We start from the raw sequence: 16,310 nt of genomic DNA, 5'->3' as shown, positions 1-16,310 counted from the left end.
TCCACAGCTTTCTGAAGTGCAGGAATTGTAGCTTGTTTAAAACAGCTTATACATAAACAGAAGAATTAAGCAGCTGGTAGAATAACTAACTTTACTCAGATAAACTAACTGTAATTTAAGTAACAAACTCAGTAACTGAGGGAAAAGTTGGAAGAATGCATTAAATAAAAGCACATCAAGATTTGTCCACACAGTGGAGCAGAAAGGTAAGAAGACTATTACCTTCTCCTTGTGACTGGTATTTTAAGATCTGACTCATGCGCTTAAAGCTACAATCTTCTGACATAATCTTCCAGATGCTGCTGGTATTTTTCACAAGGCTGAAAATCAACAGCAAAACGCTGCCTACTGGTATGTATTTGCATGTATAGGTTAGATGGCCTGTAATTTGCAGGGGCACTTGTCATTCAGAAAGATAAGGACAAAATTAATAGTTTGTGGTTTAGAATTACATCCTCAAATTGTCACGTTGTTGATCACTATACTTTTGCGTGGTATTCACCTTGTAGTTTCTCTGCTATGGTGTTGTTTAATAAGTCAGTGTTTTCTTTAACTGTACATTGTATGGTTGTGGGGGAGGCTTTCTTGTTTGTTTTAGTGCTTTCAGGCTGCTTTCTGGACCAAAAAAAAAAAAAAAAAAAAAACTTGAATTTTCAATATGTAATTTCTCAGTGTACTGTGAGGACTCACCTGGTCTGAAACGCATGAACTAATCTCTCTGTCTACCGCCCACCAGGTGGCCCTCGGGCACAGCCGTTCAGTGGAGGCAGTCCAGAGGCCGTGCAACTGTACAACCTGCGGTGCTTTCATTTCTGGTCGCTCCAACCTGAGCAGGCTCCTGTAGCAGGTCAGTGCCCCACTCAGATGGTGCGATCAAGGTGACACACCTGGTGAAAGGGCACAGTGCTGCCGCTGGCAAAGAATACAGCAGCTACTTCTTGGAGGAAAAACACCTCAACCGAGGTCCCTCCGTAGAACTGGACTTTTAATAGTGGAAAGTCGTATTCCCCAGTGGTATGCTGCTGCTGGATACTTAGACCAAACTGTCTAATGCTTCTCCTTCCTCAGAGTACGTATTTAGAATAACCACCAAAGCCTGGCATACAGAGGAGAGGAGAGGAGCTCCAGAATACTTCCCAGCTACACTCTAGCCGGAGACCTGCAGAGGTCAAAGTGGACTGGAGTTACTCTATCATGCAGGTTTTTTTAAAAGCCCTTTTGGTGGAAGGGAAAAAAAGTTTGTTAATTTTTCCCAGACTTGTAAAGCCAAAGACTTGAGGTTTTTATTAACTGCAGTAGTCAAGGATATTATCCATAGGAGTGGCACTGGCTGCTTTGGGTGAGAGACTGCAGTGTAAGAGTGGCACTTCCCCGTTGCCCCTAACAATTAAGCATCTCAGGCTTCAGACTGTTCTGTGAATCTTTGCTTTTCCTTAATTCTTCATTTCCAGTAGTTCTCCTAAAATATTTGTATTATCTGTGTAATTGAAGAGGGCTTGCAAATTATTATTTTTTACTGTAGATTAAATCAACTGGAGTTTAACTGAATATTTCTAGGGAAAAAAATTCATAGTCAGGAATGAAAGTTTAACATAACTTTCTTTTAATTGAAGACAAATAAAAGAACCAAGGGCTCAAACACTTTTAAAAAGACATATTATGTTCCCCAATGTCTTCCTCCGAGCAAAATATACAGCATATATATATATATATATATATATAACATAACTACATTCAAGTAACCAAACAATTTACATTTTCCCAAATAGAGAAAATAATGCACATGATTCACATACCTTAAACCCAACCATGCATAAAAGAACACTGCCAATAAATCAGCAGCTAGACATAATTAATCACACTATTGTGTTATTATTCTGAAGTATTGACAACATCGTTGGAAGGGTAACACTTAGCACTTGGAGTTTTCTGTTCTTAATTGTTTAACCCTGCTTTAAAGTCCAACTGTTCAGAGATTATTTTTCTAAGATCTGTTCAAATTTAGGGTTGATAAAAGAAAATCCATCAAATGCAGACTGATCCATAGACTCGATCAGGTTTTTGTCACTGTAAGATAATCTTGGCTTTTCATTTAGAAATTCTCTGTCGAAGTTGTTGTAGTCACTTGCTGACTTCTGTGTTAAACAGAGAGGGAAGACAGTTTGAGACGATAGTTGCAAATTTTTTTTTCCAGAAAAGATTGCTAAATATGAAAGCTTAGCAAATTATTTTTCAAACCCTGCTGAAAAAAAAATCCCTTTGCCTATTTTAAGCATTACTATAACATTACAACTGGGAAATTACTACCTGTTGGTTGAAAACAAACAGCACTGGGTTGCTTTGGAAAAGAACCACTTGGATATGTGATAACATTTCAATGAATTAGCCAAAGAGTCTATCTTGACAAAAATCAATGCATTTACATTTAAACCCAACATTCCTTGGCATTAACAACATTTTTTTTTTTTAATTTCTGAAAGCATTTTAAGGTCTGCATTTGTTCAACTATTGCAGCTACTTTGTGTCTAGATAAAACTAATATTTGTGCATATTTCCTAAGAATTCATATTATTTAAGACTACATTCTACATTCTGAACCTCCAAAGCTTATGGGTTGCAGGATTCTTAAACTTCCAGAGCCCATCTGTATGGGAAAATGCAACATGAAGCCTCCTGTTCTCGAATGGAACACCCCTCCTGCATCAAGTATGTAAGCACTCTTTAAAATGTACTTTCCTTCCAGATTGTTTTATCCATTCTGGTACTGGGGTGGAGGAAAACTGATTTGAATTTTTAATGTGAACTTTTTGTGATGAAGCAGTGGAAGCCTATGGTGACACAAATCAAGCAATGGATGGTTTGTTCTTTACACACTTTTTCAGGTAACACTAGGGATGTGCATTCGAAGTAGCTGTAAGTTCACCAGTATGGAGAATGCATCTTTTTCTGAGCTGCTCTAGTTGAAGTTAACTATCAGTAAGCACTAACAGTGCTAACATCAATGCATACAAAACACTGCATTCATCCATTGATCTGAAAAGAATGGATAGCAGCACTATTCATTATTTTCCTGAAGACAACGGTAGTGAAGAGGTTTCTTAAAGCTGTATAGGAAGATGGTCTTAATAGGAAGATTTTAGGGTAGAAAAGATTTCAGGTTTCAGAATAAACTACTGTAAGGATGTTTTGAGCAAGTTGGAGGATTCACCCATCACCCCTAGGTTGGTGACCAACAGACATGTGCAGCACTGTTACAGGAACACAGAATAATCCACGTACCACTTTTGGCTTGAAAGGAGGGTCTACCTCCCTCTTCTCTAACGCTGCCCAGTTGATGGTTTTGAAAAAAGGATGGTCTCGGATATTCCCAGTGACCCCGAGTCGTCTTGTTGGATCTCTTTCAAATAGCTGCAAGACAAGATAGCCAACAAGGCCTTACATCCGCTCAAAAGGTAGGTGGCAGTGGAAGAAATAACTGGTATACTGCTGAACGAACAAAAGTTGCTAACAGTACACAGACATTAGTATTAAGGTCACCTGGCTTTCCATTTGTGTCATCTGCTAACATGGATAAACAGCTCCTTTTAAAAGCCTAGATTTGTCCCTACCTGGAGGAAATAATGGACCGTGACCCACTCATCAATCTTCAGCCTTACCTTTTCTAGTATGTCTTTTGATTCCTTGGTAATCCAGCGTGGGTAGTGAGGTGTGTCCACTCGGATTGACTCGAACAACTCATCTTCATCATCCCCATGGAAAGGGGATTGTCCAATAAGCATCTCGTACAGCAGGACCCCAAATGACCACCAGTCCACAGAGAACGTGTACCTCAAGCCTTGCAGAATCTTGTTCCACAGAAGAGGGGCAGGGGAAGAAATATGGGTAATTAGTAAAAGACAGAAGTATGTACAAAAAAACAGATCAGTGAATTTAAGAGGGAATCTTTTAATAACTAGCATATCTAGAGGGAAAAATCCAGCAGTCTGAGAGGATTGTTGACACTGAAGTACAGCTGTAGTTTTCTGCTCAGCTGCTGTTTGTGGAAACGTGGACAGCTCAGTGGACAGATCTTTGCTCTCATTCTGAAATTTCCTCCATTGACTTTAAATACCATTGTACTTGGAAAACAGCTGCTCTAGTTTCATTACAAGATAATAAAGTAGGGGAAGGAAGGAACGTGTGGCAATGAAAGCAGATTATTAACCAACAGACTTTGACATTTATAGCTTTAAAAGCTAACTACCTTATTTGACTACTATGCAAATCAGATAAAAAGCCAACTATGAACACAAGGAATTTAACTCTCTAAGATTCTCCTTTGAATTCTGGCTGCTTGCATCTGCTTTATCAGCTGCAGTGCACATGCTCATTTTGCAGGAGTCCTGCATGTATGCTAGCTGTAAAAGCAGAAAAGAAAACTAGTTTTTCAACAACTGAAAATTTTAACTAGTTTTTCAACAACTGAAAATTTTAACATTTCAAAACCTATTAAAAAAACATTGTAGTACTTGTAAGTATTCTATCTTCAGAACCCTCTACAGAAGAAGGCATCCATTTTTTTTTCTATGCTTGTTATTATTATTATTACATTTTGGAATGATTATTCTCTAAAGGGAAGAAAAATCACAATGGCCATTCTAACATCAGTCTATTAAATCTGCCCCTGCAGTATGTGGTGGTGACGTACTGACCTCAGGAGCAATGTAGTCTGGGGTCCCACAGAATGTGCTTGCCTTGTTCTCACCAACTACATTTTCTTTGCACATTCCAAAATCAGCTATTTTGATATGGCCTTCTTTATCGAGCATCACGTTGTCCAGTTTTAGGTCTCTGCAAAAGGTATATTAAAAAAAAAGAGACATTTAAGGACAAGTATGTCATTTTTGTATTCAGATGCATGCAGTTTCTTCACAGATTAAAAATGCCCTCCCTACGTTGTACAAAGACGCTTTTCAAGAAAATAAATAATCATCTATCAACATAATACCTGCAAAATTGTACTTTGATACTTGGAAGATGGTAGGGAGAAAAGAAGAATTATCGCTTGTAAGCATAAGAAAGTGGCTGAGGTGTGTATATAGCATGCCCATATAATCCTCATCATCTGCTTTTACATCCAAAAATCACACCCAGTGCTTCTGTTGCCTCTGGACAGAGGTGTGAGTTAACGCCTCACCAGCTAACGTAGCAGCGCTGCACCGGACTGCGTAGCTCAAAAGAAGGATTGTTGGATTCTTGGGGCATTTGGCACAAGCATGAATATTCAAAGCCTGCCCAATTTTAATATTACGTGTGACTTGCTCCTAGTTACAGCACGAGGGGGAGTTCATGTGCTGCGGCCACAGTCTGTGAAGTGCCTATTCATGCCTTTTTTTTTTTTTTTTTTTACAGAATAACAATCCTCAATCAAGGAAGAGCTTTTTAACTGTAGTTTCCAAAAGCTACATTCCCTCCCTTTGACTGCAAAGTGTTTTTCGTCCATCTGGCTGCAAAAGCGCATACCGAAGAGGGCAGGCTGAAGAGAAACTGAACAGCCCTTCTGCTTACCAAGAAAGCCTTGAATAGAGCAGATTTTACATAGGAACAGGGCAGTCTTTTCTCTTTGTTAACTTGAGCTTACAGTATCAGCTACTTACGCTGCCAAAAGGGTGAGCTGCAGCTTGAACCAAGAGCCCCTGCTCTAACGCAATGTGCTATAAAACCTGTGTTTGGACATCAGCTGCTGTTCACCTTGAGTAAACTGAATATATTTCTGAGACAGGGAAAGCTCATCGTAATGTAGGGCACTGCACTTACCTAGCTGCAACTTCTAAAATCTTTTGTATGGGCGTGAAGGATTTACTTGCAATGCAACACCTACCTAAAACCACTACAGTCAGGGTCAGTGACTATACTGGTAAACTTCCTGTGCAAGAGGGGAAAAAGTACCTTTGGTTTTGCTGATGTCCTGTTGATAAACGGTACCAGTTTGTCTGAAAATATTTTATACTGTGAAATTTCACTCTAGAAGCACTAATTTAACACAGGGAAATTTAACAGCAAGCCTAAAAATATATAGAAAACTTGGGATGGAAAGACTTCCTGCGGATAACACGTCCTGGAGTTTGGTCCCTTCCCATGTATAAACCTGCAGGAGGCAGTGGGAATAGAGCTGGATGCATTAAGTACCTTCCCAGGCTATGGTTGTCTTCTCTGTGAGGCAGAAAGGCTTCGAAGAATCACCTTTCTTCATCAAGAAGTTTTCTGGTAACATTGATCCTCCTTACAAACACTTTTTTTTGGTGAAATACAAGTCTAACTTCAGAAAACTGCTTTACAGGACGGTGCTCCACCAGACATTTCCTGTTTCTATAAAGGGAGGTGGGCAATAGCGGACATCATGGGGCACCTTTACCTAAGGCTATGCAGAATTTGCTCTCAAGCACGCACCTGTTATCCTTCATACTTGTTTGTTAGAGGTAAGAGCTACCTGAGCAAGTAGTTAGCAAACAGGGTTTTAGAGCTGAGGTGGGGTGAAAAGGCTGGAGAAAGGAAATTGAGAGGAAAAAACACATCTTAAAAACAAAACAAAAAATTCTGATCTCCTGTAATGTGGATATTTACATTAAGAAACAGTTGGTCAGGATCTGCTCCTTGCTGTTTAAGAATCTGGTGAGGCAGAAGCATCAATTCTCTGCTTTCACATGGAAAGTAAAAGCAGAAGACTTCCACCTCAGTGGTTTTCCGAGAACGGTAGGAACTGAGACCCTCAAGGACACTCACCATTGCCACCAAACTCGAAAGACTTGTGATGTGAAGGGAGTGTTTAAAAATAACAGACAAAACTGCTTTTGTGTAATGTAAATAGCATTCCATCATTCTGGTTGCCAAGGAAAAGACACAAAGATACAGATTCATCTCAGGCATGTTAATGCCCTTGGAATAACATCAGAACTCTGACAGACAGTTTTTACTTGTTACATCAATCAGTAACTCAAGCATGCATGAAGTGCTAAGACAATTCATAGGTCCCACGCTGGTGCTAACTGGTACTCACCTATAAATAATGCCTTTGCTGTGAAGAAACTGTAGCCCACATAAAATTTCAGCTCCATAAAACCTGAAAAGACCAAAACATCTTTTAGTCTGTCTTTCTCAGTTAAAACATGAGACAATGCAGCTGGCCAGAAGAGCTGCCATAAACTTCATGCAGTGAAAATTACTGTACACTTCTTTAAACACTAGGAAAGAGAAATCCCATATTTAATATTGCACCTGTATTTATACAGATGGATGCTATAATCTGCAAGTTAATTTTCACCACACATCTGTGGTGTCTAATGCCAAACAGTAAAGGGGACACCAGCTTTCTTTAATGCTTCCTTCCCCTTCCATTGGGGAACACTGTCCCTTTTCTTTCAGTTTTATGAGAGATATGCATATGCCTTCTGAAAGATAGCTACTGGGAGGTCAGTACTTATGGGGCGGCTTCAGGAGGGACGGCACATTAATGGCTAAATTTGGAATGGACCTCAACTGCCTACACTCCTATACCCACCCAATTGCAGCAGACAGAAAGCATTGCTGTTTCTCCTCAAAAAGGTGGTGTTAATCTACAGGATGTGAAGAAAAACTCTTAAGGAATGCTTTCTCCTCCTCCCAGGATGTAAACTTCATAATTGTTAAAAAAAAAAAAAAGTGATTTTCACTTCTGTATTGCAGAATGAATGTTGACCCAAAACTTGAGAAATATGTACAGAAAATTCCAGGAGAAGCTGCTAGAAGTTTGCTGAAACACAAGTAAGTTGGGGGACTTTGTCCAGATTTCTGCTGGGGAGAGTCAGAACAGAGCTAGCCCTGACCCATGAGGCTGGCTACTGCAGACTACTTTTTATGCTGGTCTTCTTGATCCAATCCAATCCAATCTGTATTTATTTCTTAGTTAGCACAGTAATGCAAGCTGTTTTCCAGTCGGTTACACTGGTGCTTTTGGGCAGATCCATTACCCCACCCTGCGTTACTTTTAAGGTCTTTCATGAACCCATTCAAATTGTTCTAAAACTAAAAGTTACAGTTACAAGATGCAAAACCATTATATAATTGTAAGTCTTCAGCTTCAGTTACCTTCAAGCCATAGGTAACGGACAAAATGACACTTGTTAAATGAAGTGTTTTCCCATTTTAATTAGTATCTTGTAGAAAGTGCAGGTTATCTTCCTGTAATATTATGTCAACTTATCAGTAACAGTGATATATTATTTACTAGGCTCCCCCTGCTCCCCAGTGCTGTTTTCTTAGGAAATTAATTTTTCCATGACAGTACAGCTTTAGTGTGCTTTAAGACCATATGTTTTCATTGCTGGCTTATGTTGAGGTTTACCTAGCATCTCCACATACAGGTGTATCCTTTCAAGCAAAACATCACACTGCTATGCAAATGATGGAAACCTAACTCAATACGTCATTAAGTGAGCTTCATTGTATCAAACTGATGCCTATAAAACACATTTTCAATCATCAGACACTGAAACACGAGTGAAAGACTAACAGCTAAGTGGTGCAGAACTAGAAGTAGTAAAACCACAAAGATTATAACAATTCACGGGGATTAGGGACTGAAGTGCTGTAGACTTACGTTGCTCTGTAGAGATCAAAACGCCCTTTGTCTTGTATGTGGAACATCAGGTCTCCCCCATTGAGGAACTCCATAACGAAGAACAGATGATCCTGTTTGCAAATAATCAGAGAATGGAAACATTATTGATGCTATCACAACCGCACCTCAAGTAGCAATCTGGCAGTGGGGACCCAGCAGCCACTTTCGTCCTGTCCTGACATATTTCTGTTTCATGCACCCCTAAGAATGCAAGAGGCTGCTGCAGGTTTCAGTAGCATGGTCTTGCAAGGCTAAGGAGCTCACCTCATATTCTGTGGGCTTCTAGATTTAATATAAATATACATTCAAATATATTTCCTGAATTCTACCTGTGACAGTCATCTTTGCTCCCTTCACTGAGGATAAAGCTAGGGTCAAGGTTTTAAATTAAACTGTCTCTTACTCCAGATCGTGTAGATGTTACTCTGATCTCATTCTGATCTCGTCAGCATATATGGGTATCGCACTTTCCACAAGGCTTGTGAACTATTACACAGAACACAAGAAGGGGGATTTAACTCTTGCATCACTAAAGTTATTTTCACTTGACTGTTGGTAACAGTATCCATTAAAAGGCAACATCCGTTGTGTTGCCCTCGCCTTTTTTTTTCCTCCCCTTACCTTTGTCTGGAATGTGCAGTAAAGGTGTGTGAGAAATGGATTTTCCCATGCAAGTGCTAAAACCCGCTTTTCCACCATGGTACATTCCACATCATCGTCAATCAGTACCACATCTTTTTTCAGAGCTTTGATAGCAAAGAATTCGTTCTTCCCTTTCAGCTCAGCAAGCAGAACCTACAAAAAAACAAAGATGAGATTACAGCATGTGTGGAAAAGCCTGTTGCTGATGATATCAGTAAGGAGAAGTCAAAGGTGTTTATAGCAGTTTGGTTTTTTAGTAGTTGTGGCAGCTATGCAAATGGTGAGATTTGGCAAGGTGAAGCTGCTGGGCATAGATGTGAGGAGACAGGGTACAAGGACCTTGTAACACAGGCACAGCAGCTTCCAGGGCAGTTTTTCTGTCAATGACTTGTGAGAGTATGAACAGAGGACGCGTAAAGTCTGTTCCTTCATTACAGCTGGAGTTTCACAGATGACAGAGGACAGAATCTGTGGAGGTCACATCACCCTCGGACAAGCACAGGGTAAGCAAGGAGCACAAGGAGCGGAGGCAGATGGGAGTGGAAGGTCACGCTGCTGTCCCACATTTCTCTGCCATTACTCTGGAGCATTATGAGGCCGTTTCAGTAGACAGAATGTGAACGTAATTGCCCTTTTGGATAAAGGGCTATTCCTCTGACTGGGTTGAAAACCCCTTGTCCATTATGAAACACTTCTGAGTTCAGACAAGCTGCACGTAAAGAACTTCCAGTGTCTTTGACAGAGATGGCTATATTTTGTTCTCTTAAAATATTATCTAGTCAAGTGGCTGTAAGACCTTTCTGGTTAACAAAAATAGCCCATAATATTGCAGAGATCAAGCAAGGCAGTCACCTTAAGCTCTGTAAATTTGTTACATACCTTTCCAAAGCTTCCTTTCCCTAATACTTTATGGAAGACAAAGCTGTCTATGTTGAATTTTCTCCTGCTTGCAATTCGTGATGCTGTCTTGGCTGTGCTTCCCTCCCAGAGTTTATCGTACTGGCTGTTATCTGCTAATTGAAACAGGGAGTTTAAAGTTCAGCATATACAGAAAAACTGCATGACTCAGATTCTCTATTAGGAACTAAGTACTGACATACCATTTCAGTTCATCTGCTGCTGGGATATTAGCAAATCTAAACATACAGGTCAAATCATGTAGTTCATAATAAAGTTTAAGTTACTGAAGTATATTTGATAATGTTGCATTTGGATCTGTGATTGTTTCTGATGCTGGCTTTAAGCAACACATACGCAGGAATTACAAAAATAAAGGGTCCTAAATTTCCCCTATTGCTAAGATTCAGAGCATAGTTTAGAGAACAGAGTACTTTACAAGGATGGCTTGTATTTTCTTCTGTTAATAGAAGAAGCTAGTCCCTCGAAGCAGAGAGGCCATGAAAAGATCTGATTTATGCTTGATCCTGGCTAAGAAGCATGAACATACAGGTTAGGCTTGATTATATCCTAAAATTAACTTTTTTTTTTTTTTGCACCCCTGCTGCACAGATCTCCTGTGCCACCAAGACACTCTGATGGCAATCATGAGATGATACCGGGTCCTGCACTTTGGCCACAACAACCCCATGCAGTGCTACAGGCTGGGGGCAGAGTGGCTGGAAAGCTGTGCAGAGGAAAAGGATCTGGGGGTGCTGGTTGATGCTCACCTGGACACGAGCCGGCAGTGTGCCCAGGTGGCCAAGAAGGCCAACGGCATCCTGGTTTGTGTCAGGAATAGTGCAGCCAGCAGGGCCAGGGAGGTGATCGTCCCCCTGTGCTCTGCTCTGGTGAGGCCGCACCTCACCAGTCTTTGTGAGACTTTTACAATGCTGGAACTTTTTTAGCAATATAAAACCAAAACAAAACCAAACAAAAACAACAACAAAGTAAACCCTTATTCTGAAGCTGAAGCTTATTCTCTATTCCAGGTCCTTAAACTACCTCAGCTGTTTAACTGCAACTAGTCTTTTGGCTTAAATTCTAAAATTTGCAGTATTGTACAAAGGCCTCTAACATTCTGTGAACAAATTGAGATAGTTAACAATATTCATGACATTTCAGTTACAGAAGGGAGAGGTGTGTTGTACACGCACGTCTGATTAGCGAGCCATCCTCTGCTTCCACCATGGGGAACCATGCCACGAAGAATAAAGCGAGCGTTTTGCATAAAAGTGGGTATGCTCATGGACTAAAAATACTGGTGTTCGTCAAAAACTATATAAGCATTTTGTGTGGCCAGGTAAAAAGAATTATGTGCATATTTTTTTTAACAATGCTTGTTCAAAAAATATTACCTAACATAAGGCAAGAATGAATAAATAAACATGACAGTTTGTACAGTCTAGTAGGCAAATGGCTAAACAAAAATTTTTCTCACCTGTTGTATCTCCTCCTTTAGGTTTCTTATCAAAATCTTGGTAAATACCAACACTTTCTACAGGTCCAGAATCAGACCTTCGTGTAGATTTCTGAGGAGGAAGGGAACATTTGAAATTATATTTGCACTATTACTTTAGAAATATTTACAACAAAAGCTGTTAAATACAACATTATGATGGCAGATGGCAGTATGATCATTTCTTTTAAATAATTAACTCCTAGTACATAATTCTTCTCAAAATCTCAAAATGTAGTTCAGACTATTTAGCCACACTTTTTACAGCTTCAGCCAATTGCTTTACTTTCTTCACTGCAAGAAAATATTAGAATTCCTGAACAGTCTATGTAATTGTCTGTTGAAAAACTATGAAAGTTATAACAGTTTGAATCCACAGTGAGAATAATTGCTTGGTTTGAATCCACTGTGGGAAAGCGTCCCCTTGGACTAGTGTTTGGGTTTTGAAACACAAGGTGGGAACCACTGTCATTCTGAACACGCTGAAGACAGCGTGTGACATACTTCTTGAGCACATGCAAACAAATTTTATGTATGGAAGATCCCCAAGATCAAGTTTTAGTAATGAGCAGATCAAGTTTGTTTTTTTTTTGTCGTGAAAAAGCTGGTGTAACAGCTCTCACTGTTTTCAAAGTAAATATCCTGTGAAAGCTCAGGAATGCTCAGCTGACAGGAAATACTGTTGGCTTTTACGATATATTCTCCTGTTTTAATTTCAGAGCTTGTGTCTGAATCTTTATTTGCAAGTCAGAAGTTGACGGTAATCCGTACACAAGAGACGGCTATGCTGCAGCAGGAGACCAACAATGTAAACTGTGGGGCCTGTGTTAATTCCAGAAGACTTTTCTGTGTGTATATATATCAGATTAATAAAAATGGAAGCTCTCTGCTCTATTTCTCCTTACTTATTTAATTTAGCATTCAAAGGGAATTCTAAAGTTGAAGTGTGGGCAGACTTCAGCTTTATGCTACTACTGTTTGAATGCAATCAAACAAGGGGAGAAAATAACCTTGGCACCGTTAAAGAACCAAGCTGTATTTCAGGAAAACACAAACCTTCTGTTTAAAAATTCTTTGTCAGGTGGGATGTTCTTCCCCCAGCTTCTCCTCTAGGCTATTGCCATCTTTGTTAGTCTCTCTATAGGTCAAATTAAGAAGAGAAAGCTGTTTCCATTGCCTCAGGGCCAAATTTCCATTCCCCATAAAAGTGACATGTGAAAGGGAAGTAAAAATAAAAAGCTCTGAAACCAAATTGCATGACAAACAGCAGTAAAGCATACCTGGCTAACTTGATTTAAAGCTTCAGCTAGCAACTTCTGGTTTATTCCACACAAATTTGCCACCTTCTTTTGACACTTATGATGCACATTCATCCCACATTCTAAAAGAAATGTACAGTTACACAAGCATCAGGAAAATACTGGCCAACATTACAACAAAATGGCTGTTCTGCTGTGCAGTTCATAAACATTATAGCAAGCCCAGATTAGACACTGATTTATGGTTCTTAATGAAGTTGTAATTTCAGTCTTTAAGCCAATGAAGACTACAAAAATCTGTTCAAAAGGAAGAAGTTGCAATTGTTTTTTTTTCTTCTCAAAATCTTTTCAAAAGATCCTCTTAACCAAAATCTTAAGAAAAGATCATCTTGCATTTTTGTGGTAGAATTATAAAAATGGCATTTACCACGAACACTTTAAAGACACTTTTAGGTGCTACCTTGAGTCAGACTCACCAAATTTCACCTATTCCCAGAAGTAATTTCAATTGTATGCAAGATGATACTTCTACCAGGTTTTCTGACTGCATGAGCAGCTCACCTTGGCTGAGTGGTTACATGAGCCAAGTGCCTAGTTTTCTCTCTACTAAAAGAGAGTGTTTAAACAACACATGGATGAGATAAATCTCATTCTGTAAAACACATATACAAATGCACCGTGTGTAGCAATAGCTAATCTCTAGTGGGGGGCAGAGAGAAAGAGACCATGCTGGAAAAGCAGGAAGAGGTCCGAGCTGCCTTCCCTCTGCCTCCATACCTTCACATTTGAGTCCTTGTTTGACCAGCCCCCAGAGCAGGCTGCCACAGTGGTCGCAGAAGGTAGGGCTCATGTAGTTGTAAACTTTGAAGCGGTGAGGCATGTCGATGTTGAAACGTTCCTTCTGAAACTGTTGGCAGGGAGAGGGGTGAGCCACTTCACCCAAAACAGGACCAGCTTCTTACAGAAAATAGCTTGGATATTACAAAGCTACAACAATTTAATCCTCAATACTCCAGCCTTAACATACTGCAAGTAAGAAGGTGGGTACACATCCCACCCTAACTGGACAGTAACTGAACAAAACTGTGCTTTTAGCAGCATCTCTTTACATCTCACCACATTAGCAGTGAACGTGAAGCTACATGCATAAACCGCTTGGAGTTTAAAAATATTTGAGACAACTGTGTGAGGTTTTAGGGTCCTGACAAGAGTGAAATCGATGTTGTAGTACACTGATGAAGGATAGGAGAGTCCCTGTGAAATGCACACAGAACATCAGGAAGAGATGTCATTTCACCCTCACGATGCGCCTCTAGGTGTAGCAACACACCACACACAAAACATATCCAAGAGAAAAATTCATCCTTCATCTATCAGGGAAAGAAACAATCAAGCAACACTACCCACCTTCTTGCAGGGCTTTTAAGCACATTTTTTGCTTAAAAGTTTCCTCCACTACACATTCCATGTAATCATAAAGAGAAGACAGTAGCTTAGTTGTGCAGCCAAGTAGCTCCCAAAATGGACTTGGCTGTTTCTACAGGTTTTGTTAGTTCAAGAGTATTTAGTTACACTCTAAATACACTGTTCCAGCTCTTACCATTGTGTCCCTGCTGTTGGCTGCAGTACCAGTACACCTCCCGATGATTTTATCAATACATTTCTTATGAATAGCAGCATTGCATTCTTCAAGACATGCATAAGAAAAAAAAAGGATTTCTTCAGATAATACGTACATAGGATGAAGTGTTTGCATTTCTTAGCACAATGTGAGAAACACGCTCCTTTCCACCATAGCATACACATCAAAATAATTTCTATCAAGATGATGATCTTCTTAAAGCTGTTTCCCCCCATTCTCTGTTATCATAACCTCTATTTCTACACTAAATCTGCCTCCACTTAGCAATGCTGTCAGCATTTGATAATAAGAGGACAATATTCTGCTTTTGATCCTCTTTGATGCCTCCCCTGCTGTTTGGAATACTGCAGCGAGATATATGCTAAGTTAAAAAGTGCTTTTGAATTTTGCTGTAAAACCCATCAATAACTGTAATTCATTTTAGAAAAGGTTTCACAAAAGCTGCTGTCATATATGACTGCAACTTTTCAAATGCATTACACACATGAGAAGAATAGCTAAGTCTAAATCTTGACACTAAAATTTCAGGTAGGAATCACAACTAGAAAGCCTTAAGTTATCACGCAAAATTTATGTTTCACATCTACTAACAAACATGGTGATCATGCACTGTGCCACGCACATTCACAGATTTTTCAATAGTGAATACTAGATCTATAAAATAATGCAGAAGGTCATACAAGAAAAAGGCAAAAATCAACTTACGTCTACATTTGTATCCCTGCTTGTTGAGTCCCCTGAAAAACAAATGATATGGGAAATCGTATAAGCTTGCTAGAATGAAAGTTTTTATTTTATTTTTACCATGTCAACAAACATAGTCTTTGCCTACATAAATATTTGTTCCAATTAAGAAACTGATCTAATTTGTGGTATTCAGAATCCTCTGTCTTAGGAAGGCAAGGCTTATAAGAAAAGGTAGAATGTTCTGAAAAACCATCACATTAGGAGGAAAACCCCGAAAAGACAAAGTTTCAATTACATGGGAAGTCCTGATCTGACTTACTATAAAAACAGCCTTCCTATGAAAGGGACCCAGCTTCTTGCTCTTGATGGGCCTTTACTCTGCTGTCAGCCACCTCACATCTCAAAGTTTGAGCACTATTTTGTCAGTTCCACCCATCTCACTCTTTCGTGAAAGAGCTGCTGTTGCTTACAGGCCAAATTTCACTTGTGATGCTGATGGAATTTTTGCCAGTTATTTCAGATCTATTTTTTAATGTGAAAGAGACGACTATAGCTCTGAAGCATAACAATACTCATAGTAAATAAATTATTTCCATCTCTCTCATACCACGGATGAATTTACACGTCATGTTTTGTTTCAATACACCTGAAGCGAATTTTACAATTACTAATCCTTTGGGGGTGGGGGAAGCTTAACACTTCCTTCTTACCATACAAAGTCTTTGCAGACAGAGCAAAATGTGGGTTGTCCAAAGAAGGTAGCAATAAATTCATGATTTTTGATGTAGTGGATTTTCGCTTGCTTGATAGCTCCTCTCCTGTTCATAGTTACTGTTCCCTCTTCTTCCCTCATCGACTGTTTGCAATCTAAGGGGGAGGAACGAAGACAAGGCATACTTTTAACTCTTGAAGTTATGACAAAGACTAATACATGCTTCCCCAAAACCTTCAGTTTGTTTTTCTGTTTCCAGCTCATGTCTCTATTCCACGCGTCCTTGCAGACTGTCAGTCCAACAAGGGCAGAGCACACAAATGCGCTGGCTCCTAAGG

At 39.6% G+C, this 16,310-nt stretch overlaps 1 protein-coding gene across 6 annotated transcripts in view; it reads right to left on the bottom strand.

Annotated features, from left to right (window-relative positions):
- Positions 1-1,580: 1,580 nt before the first annotated feature.
- Positions 1,581-16,310, bottom strand: part of PRKCD (protein kinase C delta) — a 68,937-nt gene continuing 54,207 nt past the window's right edge. For 5 of the 6 annotated variants that reach the window (XM_083796345.1, XM_083796346.1, XM_083796347.1 and 2 more), the window contains 14 exons: positions 15,971-16,127; positions 15,279-15,310; positions 14,532-14,617; positions 13,709-13,838; positions 12,953-13,053; positions 11,655-11,745; positions 10,157-10,290; positions 9,257-9,430; positions 8,615-8,706; positions 7,037-7,099; positions 4,692-4,830; positions 3,657-3,845; positions 3,280-3,408; positions 1,581-2,135 (listed from right to left, as the gene is read on the bottom strand). In XM_083796345.1, coding sequence (XP_083652471.1) covers positions 1,977-2,135; positions 3,280-3,408; positions 3,657-3,845; positions 4,692-4,830; positions 7,037-7,099; positions 8,615-8,706; positions 9,257-9,430; positions 10,157-10,290; positions 11,655-11,745; positions 12,953-13,053; positions 13,709-13,838; positions 14,532-14,617; positions 15,279-15,310; positions 15,971-16,127 — 1,676 coding nt within the window. In that variant the 3' untranslated portion in view covers positions 1,581-1,976. The remainder of the gene's footprint in view (positions 2,136-3,279; positions 3,409-3,656; positions 3,846-4,691; positions 4,831-7,036; positions 7,100-8,614; positions 8,707-9,256; positions 9,431-10,156; positions 10,291-11,654; positions 11,746-12,952; positions 13,054-13,708; positions 13,839-14,531; positions 14,618-15,278; positions 15,311-15,970; positions 16,128-16,310) is intronic. The other variant, XM_083796350.1, reaches the window with a different exon arrangement.

This window comes from Anser anser (genome assembly GCF_964211835.1).
Source record: "Anser anser genome assembly, chromosome: 12".
Classification (NCBI taxonomy): Eukaryota; Metazoa; Chordata; class Aves; order Anseriformes; family Anatidae; genus Anser; species Anser anser.
The sequence above is the reverse complement of the archived record's forward strand: the minus strand, read 5'-3'. Positions and strand labels throughout refer to the sequence as shown.